Source organism: Schistocerca americana, chromosome 9 (assembly GCF_021461395.2).
Source record: "Schistocerca americana isolate TAMUIC-IGC-003095 chromosome 9, iqSchAmer2.1, whole genome shotgun sequence".
Taxonomy (NCBI): domain Eukaryota; kingdom Metazoa; phylum Arthropoda; class Insecta; order Orthoptera; family Acrididae; genus Schistocerca; species Schistocerca americana.
The window spans coordinates 59606013-59622965 of NC_060127.1; the positions used below are offsets into that span (position 1 = coordinate 59606013).

A 16953-nucleotide genomic window follows, 5' to 3' on the forward strand; every position below is an offset into this window, starting at 1 on the left:
GGTAAAACGTCGTTTTTTCGTATGAATCCAGTTTCTGTTTACAGCATCATGATGGTCGCATCCGTGTTTGGCGACGTCGCGGTGAACACACTTTGGAAGCGTTTATTCGTCATTACCATACTGGCGTGTCACCCGGCGTGATGGTACGGGGTGCCAGTGGTTACACGTCTCGGTCACTTCTTGTTCGCATTGACGGCACTTTGAATAGTGGACGTTACATTTCAGACGTGTTGCGACCCGTGGCTCTACCCTTCATTCGATTCCTGCGAAAGCCTACATTTTAGCAGGATAATGCACGACCGCATGTTGCAGGTCGTGTACAGGCCTTTCTGGATACAGAAAATGTTCGACTGCTGCCCTGGCCAGCAGATTCTCCAGATCTCTCACCAATTGAAAAGGTCTGGTCAATAGTGGCCGAGCAACTGGCTCGTCACAATACGCCAGTCGCTACTCTTGATGAAGTGTGGTATCGTGTTGAAGCTGCATGGGCAGCTGTACCTGTACACGCTATCCAAGATCTGTTTGACTCAATGCCCAGGCGTATCAACGCCGTTATTACGGCCAGAGATGGTTCTTCTGGGTACTGATTTCTCAGGATCTATGCACCCAAATTGCGTGAAAATGTAATCACATGTCAGTTGTAGTATAATATATTTGTCCAATGAATACCCGTTTATGATTTGCTTCTTGGTGTAGCAATTTTAATGGCCAATAGTGTAGTAACGTTATTGTCTTACAGTACCGGAATAACGTGATTATCGGTTAAAATGTTATACGTGCACCGCTATCGCAGTAACGAAATGAATAACGATACGTAAAGTAACCCCCCCCCCCTCCTCACACCCCTGAACATGGACCTTGCCATTTGTGGGGAGGCTTGCGTGGCTCAGCTATTCAGACAGCCGTACCGTAAAGTTGCAACCACAACGGAGGGCTATTTTTTAAGAGGCCAGACAAACTTGTTGTTCCTGAAGAAGGGCAGCAGCCTTTTGAGTAGTTACAGGGGCAACAGTCTGGATGATTGATTGATCTGGCCTTGTAACATCAACCAAAATGGCCTTGCTATGTTGGTACTGCGAACGGCTGAAAGCAGGTGGTAACTACAGCCGTAGTGTTTCCAGAGGGCATGAAGCTCTACTGTATGATTAAATGACGATCGCATCCTCTTAGGTAAAATATTCCGGATGTAAAATAGTCCCCCATTCGGATCTCCGGGCAGGGACTACTCAAGAGGACGTCATCATCAGGAGAAAGAAAACTGGTGTTCAACAGATTGGTGCGTGAAATGTTAGATCCCTTGCAGGAATGGTAGAAAATTTAAAAAGGGATGCATAGGTTAAAGTAGATATAGTGGGAATTAGTGAAGTTTGGTGGCACGAGGAAAAGAACTTCTGGTCAGGTGAATACAGAGTTATAAATACAAAAATAGTTGTAACGCAGCAGTAGGTTTAATGATAAGTAACGAACTAGGAGCGCGAACAGTATAGTTAACGCATTATTGTAGCCAAGATAGATACGAAGTCCACACCCACCACAGTAGTTAATATGCCAACTAGCTCCGCAGATGAGTAAGAGATTGAGGAAGTGTATGATGAGATGAAAGAAATTATTCAGATAGTGAAGGGAGACGAAAATTTAATAGTCATGAGGGACTGGAATTCTATAGTAGGAGAACGAAGAGAGGGAAAAGTAGCAGGTGAATACGGACCAGGGGTAATGAATGAAACGGGAAGCTGCCTGGTAGAATTTTGCACTTAGCTCTTGGTTTAAGAATCTTGAGAGAAGGCTGTGTACGTGGAAGAGACCTTGAGACACCAGAAGGTTTCAGAATTATTATATAATGGTTAGATAGAGATGTAGGAAAAAGATTTTAATTGTAAGTCATATCCAGGGTCACATGTGGACTTTGACCATAATTTATTGGTCCTGGAGCGTCATTCTATTATGTTACAACGAGAATAGTATGTGGCGTAACGTTACCAAGGATTAAGTTACTTGCCGGCCGGAGTGGCCGAGCGGTTCTAGGCGCTTCAATCGGGAACCGTGCTACCGCTACGGTCGCAGGTTCGAATCCTGCCTCAGACATGGATGTGTTTGATGTCCTTAGGTTTAAGTGGTTCTAAGTTCTATGGGAATGGTGACCTCAGATGTTAAGTCCCATAGTGCTCAGAGACATTTGAACCATTATGTTACCTCCGTACCGCAGTCCAATAACGTTATTCAGGCCAAATAACGTTATTTCTATTTTGTTAGTATTTCGTTACCTTCTGGAACGTAATTCAATTTAGTTTTAGCAATAACGTCATTTGACATAACATTACTCACTCTTGATCCGCAATTCCGTTCCAGTCCGCGATAACATCATTCAGGCCAGTTTCGTTATTAGATACTTGGTATGAAACATAACTCGAAAAAAAACCTTGTAGCCCACTACACACATCAAAATGTTTTGCATCACCTCCGTTCCGAGGGATCAGGAACCTGTACAGAAAATTGGAACAGAGATCAACATAAACATCATTTCCACCCATCTGTTTTGCTCATGAAAACCACACATTGCATATTGTACCACCATACAGTGAAACCTTGAGAGGTGGTGCTCCAGATTGCTGTACACATCGGTGCCGCTAATACCCAGGAGCACGTCATCTTGCATTGATGCATGCCTGTATTCGTCGTGGCATACTATCCACAAGTTCGTCAAGGCACTGTTGGTCCAGATTGTCCCACTCCTCAACGGCGATTCGGCTTAGATCCCTCAGAGTGGTTGGTAGGTCACGTCGACCGCAAATAGCACTTTTCAATCTATGCTAGGCATGTTCGATGGAGTCCATGTCTGGAGAACATGCTACCCACTCTAGTCGAGCGATGCCGTTATCCTGAAGGAAGTCATTCTCAAAATTGTGCACGATGGGGGCGCGGATTGTCGTCCATGAATGCCAAGCCAATATGCTGCCGATGTGGTTGCACTATCGGTCGGAGGAGGCATTCCATGACTGCCACCGGCGTACGTCGGCCCCACATAATGCCACCCCAAAACAGCAGGGAACCTCCACCATGCTGCACTCGCTGGACAGTGTGTCTAAGGCGTTCTGCCTGACCGGATTGCCTCCAAACACGTCTCCGACGATTATCTGGTTGAAGGCATACGCGACGCTCATGGGTGAAGAGAACGTGATGCCAATCCTCAGCGGTCCATTCGGCATGTTGTTGGGCCCATCTGTACCGCGCTACATGATGTCGTGGTCCTTGCCATGGACGTCGGGAGTGAAGTTGCACATCATGCAGCCTATTGCGCACAATTTGAGTCGTAACAGGCGTCCTGTGGCTGCACGAAAACCACTACTCAGTATGGTGACGTTGCTGTCAGGATTCCTACGAGCCATAATCCGTAGGTAGCGTCATCTACTGCGGTAGTAGCCCTTGCGCGACCTGAGCGAGGCATTCCTCGACGGTTCCTGTCTCTCTGTTTCTCCTCCATGTCCTAACAACATCACTCTGGCTCACTCCGAGACGTCTTGACACATCCCGTATTGAGAGCCCTTCCTGGCACAAAGTAACAATGCGGACGCGATCGAACCGCGGTATTGACTGTCTAAGCATGGTTGAACCACAGATAATACGAGCCGTGTACTTCCTTCCTGGTGGAATTAGTGGAACTGATCGGCAGTCGGGCCCCTTCCGTCTAATAGGCGATGCTCATGCATGGTTGTTTACAGCTTTGGGTGGGTTTAGTGACATCTCTGAACAATCAAAGAGACTGTGTCTGTGATACAATATCCACTAACGTCTATCTTCAGGAGTTCTCGGAACCGGGGTGATGCAAAACTTTTTTGATGTGTGTATTTCGTTAAGATTCGGACCCCTGATCGTTACGTCCTCAAGGCTGGCCAACCGCTGCGCTGCGCAATCGCCTCTGTTGAACGCAACGTCGGCTTCGATGTAATCAAGTCAATGACACACTTTCCTTTGTTTCTCTGCACGCTCTGGCATGAGTCAGCCCTCTCTCCCAAACCATACCTCTCGATCGATCTGACATATTACAACCCCTGCCCTCAAGGGGCTGTAACAGTACATATAAATGGATTGTTAGTTAACTGAAATTTCATTCTGAAAAAGTTATACTATCTCTGTAGCACGTAATTTTCCACATGAAACTTAATTCCAAGATTCTAATTTGCACATAAAAATACCACTCGATAATTACAAAAAGAGAGTCTGCGAAATCCATTGCTGGGATGTACATTTTTCTTATGACCACTCAGAGCACATTTTCATATACAATAAAATTTTTGTATTTTATTGGAGAAAAAGACGTTTCCACATCATAGCTGTTCCGAATTTCTGCTTGTGGATGACGCTCTTGTTCGATAGCAGAGCCGTGATCACTGTCTGTTGTAAAATCATCACCCTTTGCGTCTATTTCTTGCTCTATCGCTGACACCTTCCTCCACTCACAAACTAACAATATCGTCAAGCTCGTGAAAGTTAAAACTGATACGTTGTTCAAGCGAACGCATTTTGTACTACACGGTACCATACTGAATGAAAAAGGTACGTAGTTCACGAGGCGCTGTCTAGAATACCTGTCAATAACACGTGTAAACAACAAACAAAGAAGGCGATAACCGAACCGATAACAAAACATTTTAGGGTGGGCAATTTAAGGGGGCTAGGGAGAGTACATCTACATCTGCATTACATGGATACTCCGAAAATCACATTTAAGTGCCTGGCACAGGGTTCATCGAACCACTTTCCCAATTCTCTATTATTCCAATGTCGTACAGCGTGCGGAACGAGCTTTGATTTCCCTTGTTTTATCATGGTGATGGTTTCTCCCTATGGAGGTCGGCGTCAACAAAATATTTTCGCATTCGGAGGAGGAAGCTGGTTATTGGAATTTCGTGAGAAGATTCCTCCGCGACGGAAAACGCCTTTCTTTTAATGATGTCCACCCCAAATCCTGTGTCAATGCAGTGACACTCTCTCTCATATTTCGCGATAGTACAAAACGTGCTGCCCTTCTTTGAACTTTTTCTCTCTACTCCGTCAATCCTATCTGGTAACGATCCCACACCGCACAACACTACTGTAAAAGAGGACGGACAAGCGTAGTATAGGCAGTCTCCTTAATAGATCTAATACATTTCCTGTCCTTCCAATAAAACGCAGTCTTTGGTTAGCCTTCCCCACAACAGTTCCTGTGTGTTCCTTCCAATTTAAGTTGTTTGTAATTGTAATTCCTAGCTATTTAGTTGAATTTATGGCCTTTAGGTTTGACTGATTTAACGTGAAACCGATTTAACAGATTCCTTTTAGCACTCATGTGGATGGCCTCACACTTTTCGTTATTTAGGATCAGTTACCAATTACCAGTTTTCGCATCAGCCTAAGACGGCTGCTCAAATCGTCTCCCAAATCGTTTATATAGCAAGGGTCTATAACACTACCTTGGGGAACACCAGAAATCACCTATGTTTTACTCCATGACTTCCCGTCAATTACTACGAACTGTGACCTCTCTGACAGGAAATCATGTATCCTGATGACGATGATGTTTGGTTTGTGGGGCGCTCAACTGCGCGGTTTTCAGCGCACGTACAGATTCCCAATCTTTGAGCAGTCGACTTTCATGAATGATGATGAAATAATGATGAGGACAACACAAACACCCAGTCATCTCAAGGCTGATGAAAATCCCTGACCCCGCCGGGAATCGAACCCGAGATCCCGTGCTCGGGAATCGTGAACGCGACAGCTAGACCACGAAATGCAGACATCACAAATCCAGTCACATAACTGAGTCGATATTCCACAAGTCGGGAATCGAGCCCGGGATCCCGTGCTCGGGAATCGTGAACGCGACCGCTAGACCACGAGGTAGGGACATCATAAATCCAGTCACATTACTGAGTCGATATTCCATAAGCACGTAATTTCACTACAAACCGCTTGTGTGGTACATGTCAAAAGCCTTCCAGAAATCCATAAATACGGAAGCAATTTGAAATCCCATGTCGATAGCACTCAACACTTCGCGAGAGTAAAGAGCTAACTGTTTTTCACAAGAACGATATTTTCTAAATCCGTGTTGACTGTGTGTCAATAGTATAGAAGCATTCCGCCACAGCTGACATCGTGGAGTGAGTTCGAAAGTTTCGAGCGTTCTCAGAGACCACATCGAGGGAGTTAAAGGCTAGATCAGTTACCTATCAACAGCGTGTGCAAGTCGAAGTAAATGGGAGGCGAAATGGGAGGGTACTGCTGAGTTATTTGGTTGCTGAAGGGGAAAAGCTGCAAAATGTTCGTTAAACTTAAGAAACTTGCACCTGATAAACCACTGGTACTGCAAGTGATAAAGTCTGTTGAGAGTTCGCGTTTACGGCCTATGCAATGTCATATGCGGTTGGATAGAAAGTTTTCTAACAGACAGGGAGCAGTATGTCATCCTGAACGGGGTAACTTCAACACAAACAAGAGTAACTTCAGGTGTGCCCCAGGGCAGCGTAATAGGTCCTCTGCTTTTTACGATTTACATAAACGATCTGGTTGATGGTCTTGACAGCGGCCTTAGACTGTTTGCCGATGGTGTTGTAGTCTAAGAGTAAAGCAGTATCACACGAAAGTTGTGAACAAATCAATGAGGATTTGCAGAAGATAAATGGATGGTATAATGACTGGCAGTTATCTCTCAATATTAGTAAGTGTAACGTACTGCGTATAACAAGGCGAAAATCCCCATTAATGTATGAGTACAAAATAAATGATCAGTCTTTGGAAGCTGTAACATCTGGGTATGACTATTCGAAATGATCTCAGATGGAATGATCAGATTACACAAGTAACGGATATGGCGAACTCTAGATTGCAGTTTATTGGTAGAGTCCTGAAGTGATGCAGTCCTTCAACGAAGGAAATAGCTTACAGTACATTAGTTCGTCCAGTCTTAGAGTATTGTTCGTCTGTATGGGACCCTTACCAGTTAGGTCTGATTCAAGAGATTTAAAAGGTCCAAAGAAGAGCTGCAAGATTCGTGACTGGTACATTTAGCCATTGCGAGAGCGTTACAAATCTCATAGAAAGTTTGAAGTGGGACACACTTGCAGATAGACGACGCGCTAAACAATCTTCACCGAGGATGTAGAGCATATATTATTACCACCAACTTTCAAATCGCGTAATGATCATCATTCAAAGATAAGGGAAATAAGAGCTCGTAAGGGAAATAAGATCTCGTACTGAGGCGTTCAGACAGTCGTTTTTCTCTCGCGCGATCCGCAAGTCGAAGAAAGGGCGGGGGGGGGGGGGGGGGCGGAATATGACTTTGGCGTGAATTGTGCCCTCCACCACACACCGCTTGGTGGCTAGCGGAGTATATATGTAGATGTAGATGTAGACGTAGATGTAGAGTCTTCCAGTAGCGCTCCAGTGAAATGGACCTTGTGTCCCACCACGGTTAAATGACAAAATAAGCGAGTTTCTGAAAACCACTACAGCAGACGTCCGTACCATGGAGCACTTCGAGTGTTGAGCTAAACCAAGGGGTTAATCGACCACGCCTTATTATTCCATTCTCCTCGGACACCAGTCAATGAGTTTCTAACGTATCTTGGAGATAAAGACAACACTATCGTTTTCAAAGCTGCTGAACCACCAACATCGTCAGACGGTTGCCTTCCTTTTATTGTAGGACCTGAAGGATTTTCTCGACTCTGCAAACGAAGGGGCTGTCTTCATGAGCCTGGGCACCAACATCCGCAGCGATAAGCTTGGCGAAACCAGCAGGCGGGCCTTCCTGGAGGCCTTCCAGGAGCTGCCCCAGAAGGTGCTCTGGAAATGGGAGTCCGATTCCCTCCCTAATCAGCCGTCCAACGTCAAGATCATCAAGTGGGCTCCTCAAAACGACATTTTGGGTACGTGCACTTCATCTTCATACACCACTATCTATACTTACTCTATCAGGACACGTCTATTAGATCAGCAGCTATCTGACACACAGAAGACAGACGTCCCATATGACCCTTTGGAGGCGATACGACATCAGCTCGTCTAGCGCGACGATTTCGACGAGCATAAACATTGTCTCTGCCGCAATGAAGAGTCACCCGAGACACTTTTCAACTCGGTAACTCTACTACTTGTCTAGTCTTGATATACTGTGACCCATGTATTGTGCAGCTATTCTCTACCCTGTTCAGAGTCGGTTAAGTCGCGACATGCTGCTCTCTCTCTCCCTCTCTTTTCGTTTAGTCGGTTCCGACTCTCCGTGACCCCATGAATCACTCCAATTACTTCTGTCCTCCACTTTTTGCTCTAATATTGACCTTTTCGTTCTCTTCGCAGTCCTTGGGACTCTAAGAAGTTTCCTCCAGCAATACAATTCAAAGGAGTCCATTCTTCACCGATCTGCCATTCTAATGGTCGAGGTCTCATATCCACACATCACAAATGGAAAGACTACACCCCTTACAATACGGATCCTTGTTGCTAACGTTATATCTCTACTCCCTAAAACCTTGCCAAGATGTGAAGTTGCATTTCTACCAAGCAGCAAGTGGCTGCAGCCACCATCAGCAAAAATCTGGGAACCGAGAAAATTAAACGTAGACACTACTTCTATTGCTTCTCATTCTATTTTTCATGAAATTATACGTGTAGTTGCTATAATTTTCGATTCCGTAACATTCAGCCTAAGACCAGCTTTTTTACTTTCTTCTTTCACCTTCAGCAAAAGTCTTTAATTCTTCTTCAATTTCTGCCAACAGTATAGTATCATCTGGGTATCTAAGGTTGTTTATATTTATTCATGCTACTTTCATCCCTGTTTCTTCTTCATCTAGCCTGGAATTCGTCATAATTTGTTCTGCATACCGATTCAATGAGTAGGGTGATAATATGCAGCCCTGCCGTACTCCTCTCTGAATCTTGATCCATTTACTTGTTCCATGCATAATTCTCATCGTGGCTTCTTGGTGACAGTGTATACTGCTATCCCCATTTTTTTTTAGTACTTCCCATAATTTATTGCGATCGCCACATTCAAAGACTTTGGCATAATGAATGAAGCAGAGATACACACCTTTCTGGAATTTTCATGCCTTTCCCATAATCCACCGCATGTTGGCAATTTGATCTCTGATTCCTCTTCCTTTAGGAAATCCCGCACTATACCACTATATACTACTTGCGTCATACGCCGCATCCAGCGGTAACTTTCGACCGCTACGCTTGACGTATTTTTAAATTGAACAGACTTTCCTTGACATGTAGCTGCTCAGTCTGGCATTTGCACAGTGGGGTACTTAGCCGACTTCTGGCAACACTGGTACCCAACGCATATACTGTATCTGTGTGGGACAAGTTAAGAAATTACATATGGCAAAATGATAGAGGTAGTGAGAAATGGAGGTGAAATAGATCTATAGTTGAAGAATACCTTGAAGCTACGTTAAGTGAAATGGGCGAAGTTATGAGAAAAGAATACAACATGACGCTAAAGGATACTTAAGAGATGACATTCATGAAATTGGCCGAAAATATTTTCAATTTATTCTCTATTTATTGGTAGAAGTCATGGACACTAAGTTCCCAAAGTTTCTGTGATGTAATCGCCACCGAAGTGCCTGAAAAATAATTAAATGTGTGATGTAGACTTCCCGCCAAGCTACAGTTCAATACTAGCTCTGTGAACAACGAGTCTGTGGTTTACTTTCAGGCAATCTTGCAAGGGAGACATCTAGAATGTTTTGATGTGTACTCTTTTCTTTTATACGGTAGTGGAAATCGGTATATCACATCTGTGGGGAAACTGATATTATCGGTTGGAATAGTTGTGCACAGTGTACACGCAGACAAATGGTATCGCTTTTTATGTCAGTAGTACAGTGTTTAACAAGACATCAATGATTCAGATGGTAGAGGATGGAACCAACCGGCTGATATGACCGAGCTGTTCTAGGCGACCCCTACGGTCGCAGGTTCGAATCCTGCCTCGGGCATGGATGTATGTGATGTCCTTATGTTAGGTTTAAGTAGTTCTGAGTCTAGGGGACTGATGACCTCAGATGTTAAGTCTCATAATGTTTAGAGCCATTTTCTAATCTAGCCTACCTCTTCTTCCAGGAATTTCGGTCCATATTTGTCATTCATAGTCAATTCCGTCTTTTCTATCGAGATCATCAATTACTGCAACTACTACTATCATCATCATTGTTATTCCTACTCTTAGCAGTATTAGTAGTCACTATTGGTATATTTGTTGAAGTAATTAACGTCAAAATAATATCTCAGATAGACATAACTGAACCACAAGTCGTCATCATTATATCCGGTTTTGGTTGAGGCATCCTTACCTGTTCCAGTTTCAAGTAGCATGTAGCTGGTTTTCCGATCTCTTCTTAGGACGCCCAATACTCCTTGTCCATTGAGACATACATCCGTATATTAATTTAGGTAATCGTCATTTTTTCTTTACGCCTCTGTTTTCTGAAGTATGCTTTTGACACACAGTTCAAAACTGAACCGTAAATTTACTTTCAATTTCTTTTCTTAAAGAATTTATTTTATTTCATCAAGAACATTAACACATTTAATCACACTAGGTGAGCATGGAAGCAGTTGCCAGGAAGTAACTAATGGAAACCATGAAATTACTTTTAACAAATGTGAATTTTATTCCTAAAAGCTTTTTCAAAACAGATTTAAAATTATAAGCAGAAAAGCACCCTCGAGACATTAAGTTACAATTTTATTTAGAGGCAGAAACAACAATATTAAGAGTATGAGACTTCGGGCTGAGAAGCTTGCCTGCTCCCTTTCAACATGGCCGTAGTCATGACCGCTCACAACAACCTCTGAAAGAGTACAAATGATTCAAATGGCTCTGAGCACTATGTGACTTAACTGCTGTGGTCATCAGTCCCCTAAAACTTAGAACTACTTCAACCTAACTAACCTAAGGACATCGCACACATCCATGCCCGAGGCAGGATTCAAACCTGCGACCGTAGCGGTCACGCGGTTCCAGACTGTAGCGCCTAGAACCGCACGGCCACTCCGGCCGGCTAAAGAGTACACTAGTACAAATCTGCAACACACCAGCTTACTTTAAACTAAAAACAAAAAAAGATTTAACAACTCACACAAACACGTATACTATGCACCCCGTAAGAGGGATGGAAATGGTACAACTCTCAAATTATTTGCCACCGAAAGTGCAATTTGTTTTCTTTTTTAAATGACTCTTACGGTTTAAGGGTGGCAACCTTATAACCTAAAATGACTATTTAAATAAAACCCATAAAATGCAGACTTATATAAAATGTAAAACATGCTCTACACTAAACATATGCCACCTCGCAGGATGATAGGCAAGATAAAAACATATTTCAAGAATTCGGCCTTTAAGCAATAAATTCGTTAACACAGAATCCGACAAACATGACAGAGGCGGTTATTAACGTACGGCAGACCGACAGACAGACAGACACTAACTGCCTAACAAATGCGGACGAGAGACAGACGAACAAGCTGGGGACGAGAGACTGACCGAGAAACACGTAGAAGTTAACAAGTAAATGAAACAACATATCAGCAATCACTCGACTTCTAATAAACTGCGATGTCTGGCGACGACCGTCCGCTGCCAGCCGCTTCAACGGACGCAGGAAGGCGCGCCGATCTCCCGTCTCACGGCGTCACAGCTCGCACCCGGCAGACCGATGTCGTAGGTTGCCTCCTGTTGCTCTCGTGTCGGCCGCGAAGCCACTACCCCCTCGCTATACGGCGCGACCGACTGGACTCAAGTGGCGACTTCACATGCGCCGACGCTCCAGGTGGACAAGTCATCTTGTGTCCCACTGCGCGACCGACCAACCGATCGATCCAACCGCCAATGCCCATTGCCTGAGCAAACCCGAGCAGACTGGCGGCCTAACACATGCTAGCACTCCGGACGACCGACAGACACTAACCGCCTCACCAATGCGGACGAGAGCCAGACCCAGACTAACTTGGCTGACCAACTGACCAGACTCGCCCAGACTGACAGACTGACCTCCTGGCGAGCTTATAGCGCCCCTTAAATGCACGTGAACAGGCAACCTTTCCCCTTTCCCACCAGAGGGAGACACCAAAGCTGTGATCGCCACAGCGGCGCCACCGCCAGAAACGTAGGGCGACTGCTTTACACTACGAGCTGCGGCGCGCTCTTCAAAACAGCAAATTTTACCACGGCTCAAAAACTTATTTCACAATTTGTTATCCGATCTTTGAATTTGGAACCGGCCAGAGACATTGGGAACCTCACCTTTGATCCTTCAATACTCCTTCTTCAACTGGCGGTTAGAGCCCCTGAGCCATACATCAGAAGTGGCAGTGTCATCACATTATAAAATTTTAGTCCTGACTCTTTTCCAATTTTTGGAGGCGAGTGTGAATTACAGTACCTACCAATTGCTGGAAGTTTGCACTATGTTATCTTGACCACAGTGCATGATATACACTGGCGTCCAAAATTAAATAAAAAACGGAAATTCTGTAAGGTTGCATTTATTTTGGCACGAAACAGTATAATTAGTAAGGTATCAACAATATAAATAATATAGAACGTAAAAAACTGCAACATGCGTAACTGTAGACCAAAATGTTCCTCGTTTTTTTTTTTTTTTGTTTTTTTTTCAATTTAACGGATCTGCATACACATTCCGACGACTGCTTAATGTGCTCAGTATTAGATGTGACCACCTCTGGCAGCAATACAGTCCTAATAGCGGGACTGCTACGGTCGCAGGTTCGAATCCTGCCTCGGGCATGGATGTGTGTGATGTCCTTAGGTTGGTTAGGTTTAATTAGTTCTAAGTTCTAGGCGACTGATGACCACAGATGTTAAGTCCCATAGTGATCAGAGCCATTTGAACCAGTCCTAATAAAGACAGGGCAACTGTGATGATGTCATTAATCTCATATTGAGGCAATGACACCCATTCTTACTGCAGAGCTGCTCGCATTTCTTGGAGAGGGGTTGACGGATGCTGACGTAATGGAACCCGTCTCCACAGTGCATCCCAGACATGCTCTATGTGGTTCAAATCGGGAGAGCTAGCAGGCTACGCCATGCGTGCAACATCAACAGTTTTAAAGAAAACATCAACCACCTGTACTGTATGAGATCGAGCATTATCGTCCATCGATGCGAAGTGTGGGCCTGCACCACCTCGCAACGACCGCCCATGAGATACCCAAATCTCGTCACGATACCTGACAGCAGTTAAACCTTGCCGATTCACCCGTACAATTTCGTAAAGAGGTGATCGAGTGGTGAACACAATCCGTGCCCACACCATTAGGGATCTTCCTCAATATCGGTCTCTTTCCACAATATTTGGGTCCTGAAATCGTGTTCCACATTCCAACCAGATGCGCATCCATTGAGAATCACTCTCCAGACCAAATCGGGTCTCATCTGTGAAAGAACATTGGCCCACTGTTCGATCGTCCAGGTGGCAAATTGACGGCTCCACTTCAGATGTTCCCTTATGTGAAGACACGTCAGATGTACACATACGGCAGGTTCCTGACAGTAAAGGTCGCTCTGCTGAAGCCTTCTGTTCATCGTTGGCCTCGATGCAACACATCCATTGGATGCTGACAGGTCAGAAGCCAGCTGCTGTGCAGTACAGTTTCGGTCTCTACAAACTTTCGCCACATCCAAGAAACAACAGAACGATTCACATGAAGCCATGAGGCCACATCAGTTTGCAACTGTCCTGATTCCATTCTTCCTATGGCCCTCCATTGCAGAGAGTCTGGTAGGTATCTTCTCTGTGCCATACTGCACCGTCTGTCTACACACTGACTGTGGATGTGGGACTTCCTGGCAAACACTATGCTGTTGATATGTGCCCTGACGTCACCGTTGGCATGACTGTCCGTTGACATCAATGTTATCTTCCCTACAGAACACGATCGTATGATATCTGTTGACAGTCTGTATGATCATAACGCGATTTGCCCATCCGGATAGCCGCGCGGTTTAACGCGCTGCTTCCCGAACGGGAAGGCGTGCCGGTCCCCGGAAGGAAACCGCCTGGCGGGTCAGTGTGGAGGTCTGGTGTGCTGGCCTGCTTGTGGATGGTTTTTAAGGCTGTTTTCCATCTGCCTCGCCGAATGCGGGCTGGTTCCCCTTATTCAGCCTCAGCTACACTGTGTTGGCGATTGCTGCACAAACACCGTTTCCACGCACGCGTACACCATAGTTATTCTGCCACGCAAACATTTGGGGTTAGACTCGTCTGGTATGAGACGTTCACGGGAGGTCCACTGGGGGCCGAACCGCACAATAACCCTGCGCCTGGGTTCAGTGTGGGGCAGCAGTGGAGTAGGTGGTCTGCTGTGGCCTGTTGCGGGGTTGTGGACCACTGAGGGCTACAGCTGGATGTCTAGGTCCACAGTTGAAACCCAACATTCTCTACAGAGTGTAGGCATGTTGCCTTGGCCTGCTACATCACCAGATCTGTCTCCAACCGAGCGCATCATCGGACGACAACCCCACAAATGCAAGAAGCATGGACCTCCATGCCACCAACTGACATCTGGCACCTCTACAGCTCAGTGCATGCACGTTTACATGCTTCCATGCTTGCATTCGACATTCTGGCGGCTCTACATCTACATCTACATCTACATGGTTACTCTGCAATTCACAGCCGGCCGCGGTGGTCTCGCGGTTCTAGGCGCTCAGTCCGGAACAGCGCGACTGCTACGGTCGCAGGTTCGAATCCTGCCTCGGGCATGGATGTGTGTGATGTCCTTAGGTTAGTGAGGTTTAAGTAGTTCTAAGTTCTAGGGGACTGATGACCACAGATGTTAAGTCCCATAGTGCTCAGAGCCATTTTTTTGCAATTCACACTTACGTGCCTAGCTAAGGGTTCATCGAACCATTTTCATACTACTTCTCTACCATTCCATTCTCGAATGGCGCGTGGGAAAAAGGAACACCTAGATCTTTCCGTTCGAACTCTGATTTCTCTTATTTTATTATGATGATCATTTCTCCCCTACGTAGGTGGGTGTCATCAAAATATTTTCGCATTCGGAAGAGAAAGTTGGTGATACAAATTTCGTAAACAGATCTCACCTTTGTTTCAGTGACTTCCACCCCAACTCGCGTATCATATCAGTGACACTCTCACCCTATTGCCCGATAACACGCTGCCCTTCTTTGCACTTTTTCGATGTCCTCCGTCAATCCTACCTGGTAAGGATTCCACATGGCGCAGCAATATTCCAGCATAGGACGGACAAGCGTAATGTAGGCTGTCTCTTTAATGGGTTTATCGCATCTTCTAAGTGTTCTGCCAACAAAGCGTAGTCTTTGTTTCGCCTTCCCCACAATATTATCTATGTGGTCTTTCCAGTTTGTTGCTCGTAATTGTAATTCCTAGATATTTAGTAGAATTGATAGCCCTTAGATTTGTGCGATTTATAGTATACCCAAAATTTATCAGTACCCATGTGGATGACCTCGCACTTTTCGTTGTTTAGCGCCAATTGCCACTTTTCGTGCCATACAGAAATACTCTCTAGATCATTTTGTAATTGGAATTGATCGTCTTATGATTTTACTAGACGATCAATTACAGCGTCATTTGCAAACAATCTAAGGGGGCAGCTCAGATTATCACCTAGATCATTTATGTAAATCAGGAACAGCAGAGGGCCGGTGACACTACCTTGAGGAACGCCAGATATCACTTCTGTTCTATTCGATGATTTACTCTCTATCACTACGAACTGTGACCTCTCTGAGAGGAAATCACGAATCCAGTCACACAACTGAGACGATACTCCGTATGCACGCAGTTCGATCAATAGTCGCTTGTGAGGAACAGTATCAAAAGCGTTCTGAAAATCTAGGAATATGGAATCGATCTGAGATCCCTTGTTGACATCACTCATTACGCCGGATATTAATGTACCAGTATTTCACTTTCGCAATGGTTTATCTCACGCTTATGTGAACATGCTAATCACTTATGTTTCCTAGACGAATGTATTCCAGGAATTTCATTACATTAACTATATTTTTGGTGTTGCGATTTGTTTTGTCAGTGTATTTGAACTGCTTTTGTGGCATCCTTTCCAGCCATCTCAGTCGTTCCACAGGAATATGTCCCGATGTATGCCAATGTGAAATTGTTTCTCATTTTCAGCGCACCCCAATGTGAAGGTGTTCATAAGCCATGGGGGGATGCTTAGTACCATGGAGGCTGTGTACCATGGCGTCCCCATAGTTGGTGTCCCATTCATGGCGGACCAGTACCCCAACCTGCGCAGAAACGTGGCCAGGGGTACAGCTGTCGAACTGGACACACTGAGGTTGACCAAGGAGTCGGTCTTGGACGCGCTCAACAAAGTTCTCAACGACCCCAGGTATCGGTCTCAAAACATATACCACCTCATACGAAGATCCTGCCATGGTGTCACTTCTGTCTGCAATTTCTTCAAACATCGCATATAAATCTATAACTCTATCCTACGGTATAGTGCAATGCTCAAGTATTACGTTTGTGCATAAGTTCATTGCGTTTTTCTATTGCATGTTGATATTCCACTTTCTATGGGTTTATGTATCGACTGCCATTTCACTGCTGCTATTTCAGTTTATGTTTAGTCCTTTTGTTATTTGAAGATAGTGAATGGAATTGTGGACGCTAGAAGACCGAGTGCCAAGTGGAAAATTTGGAACATTTCCGACATGTTCTTTTGTGTGAGTTCAGTAGAGAGATGACAGCAGCGGAGGCAACTAGGGATATTTGCGCCGTATATGCGGATAATGACAGTAGAGAGAGAATGGAGATAAAATAGTTTACTCTTTGCAAATAGGACCGTTTTGACATTCGTGACTTTCCAAGTTCAGGAAGACCCTCAGGGTCTTGTTTGACCAATGGG

General features: G+C 44.9%; 1 protein-coding gene across 1 annotated transcript in view; it reads left to right on the forward strand.

Annotated features, from left to right (window-relative positions):
- The window catches only part of LOC124550894 (UDP-glucosyltransferase 2-like), a 104232-nt gene that overhangs the window by 45742 nt on the left and 41537 nt on the right, over positions 1–16953 (forward strand). The window contains exons 3-4 of the mRNA XM_047125671.1: positions 7694–7916; positions 16215–16434. Of these exons, the coding sequence (XP_046981627.1) occupies positions 7694–7916; positions 16215–16434 (443 nt within the window). The remainder of the gene's footprint in view (positions 1–7693; positions 7917–16214; positions 16435–16953) is intronic.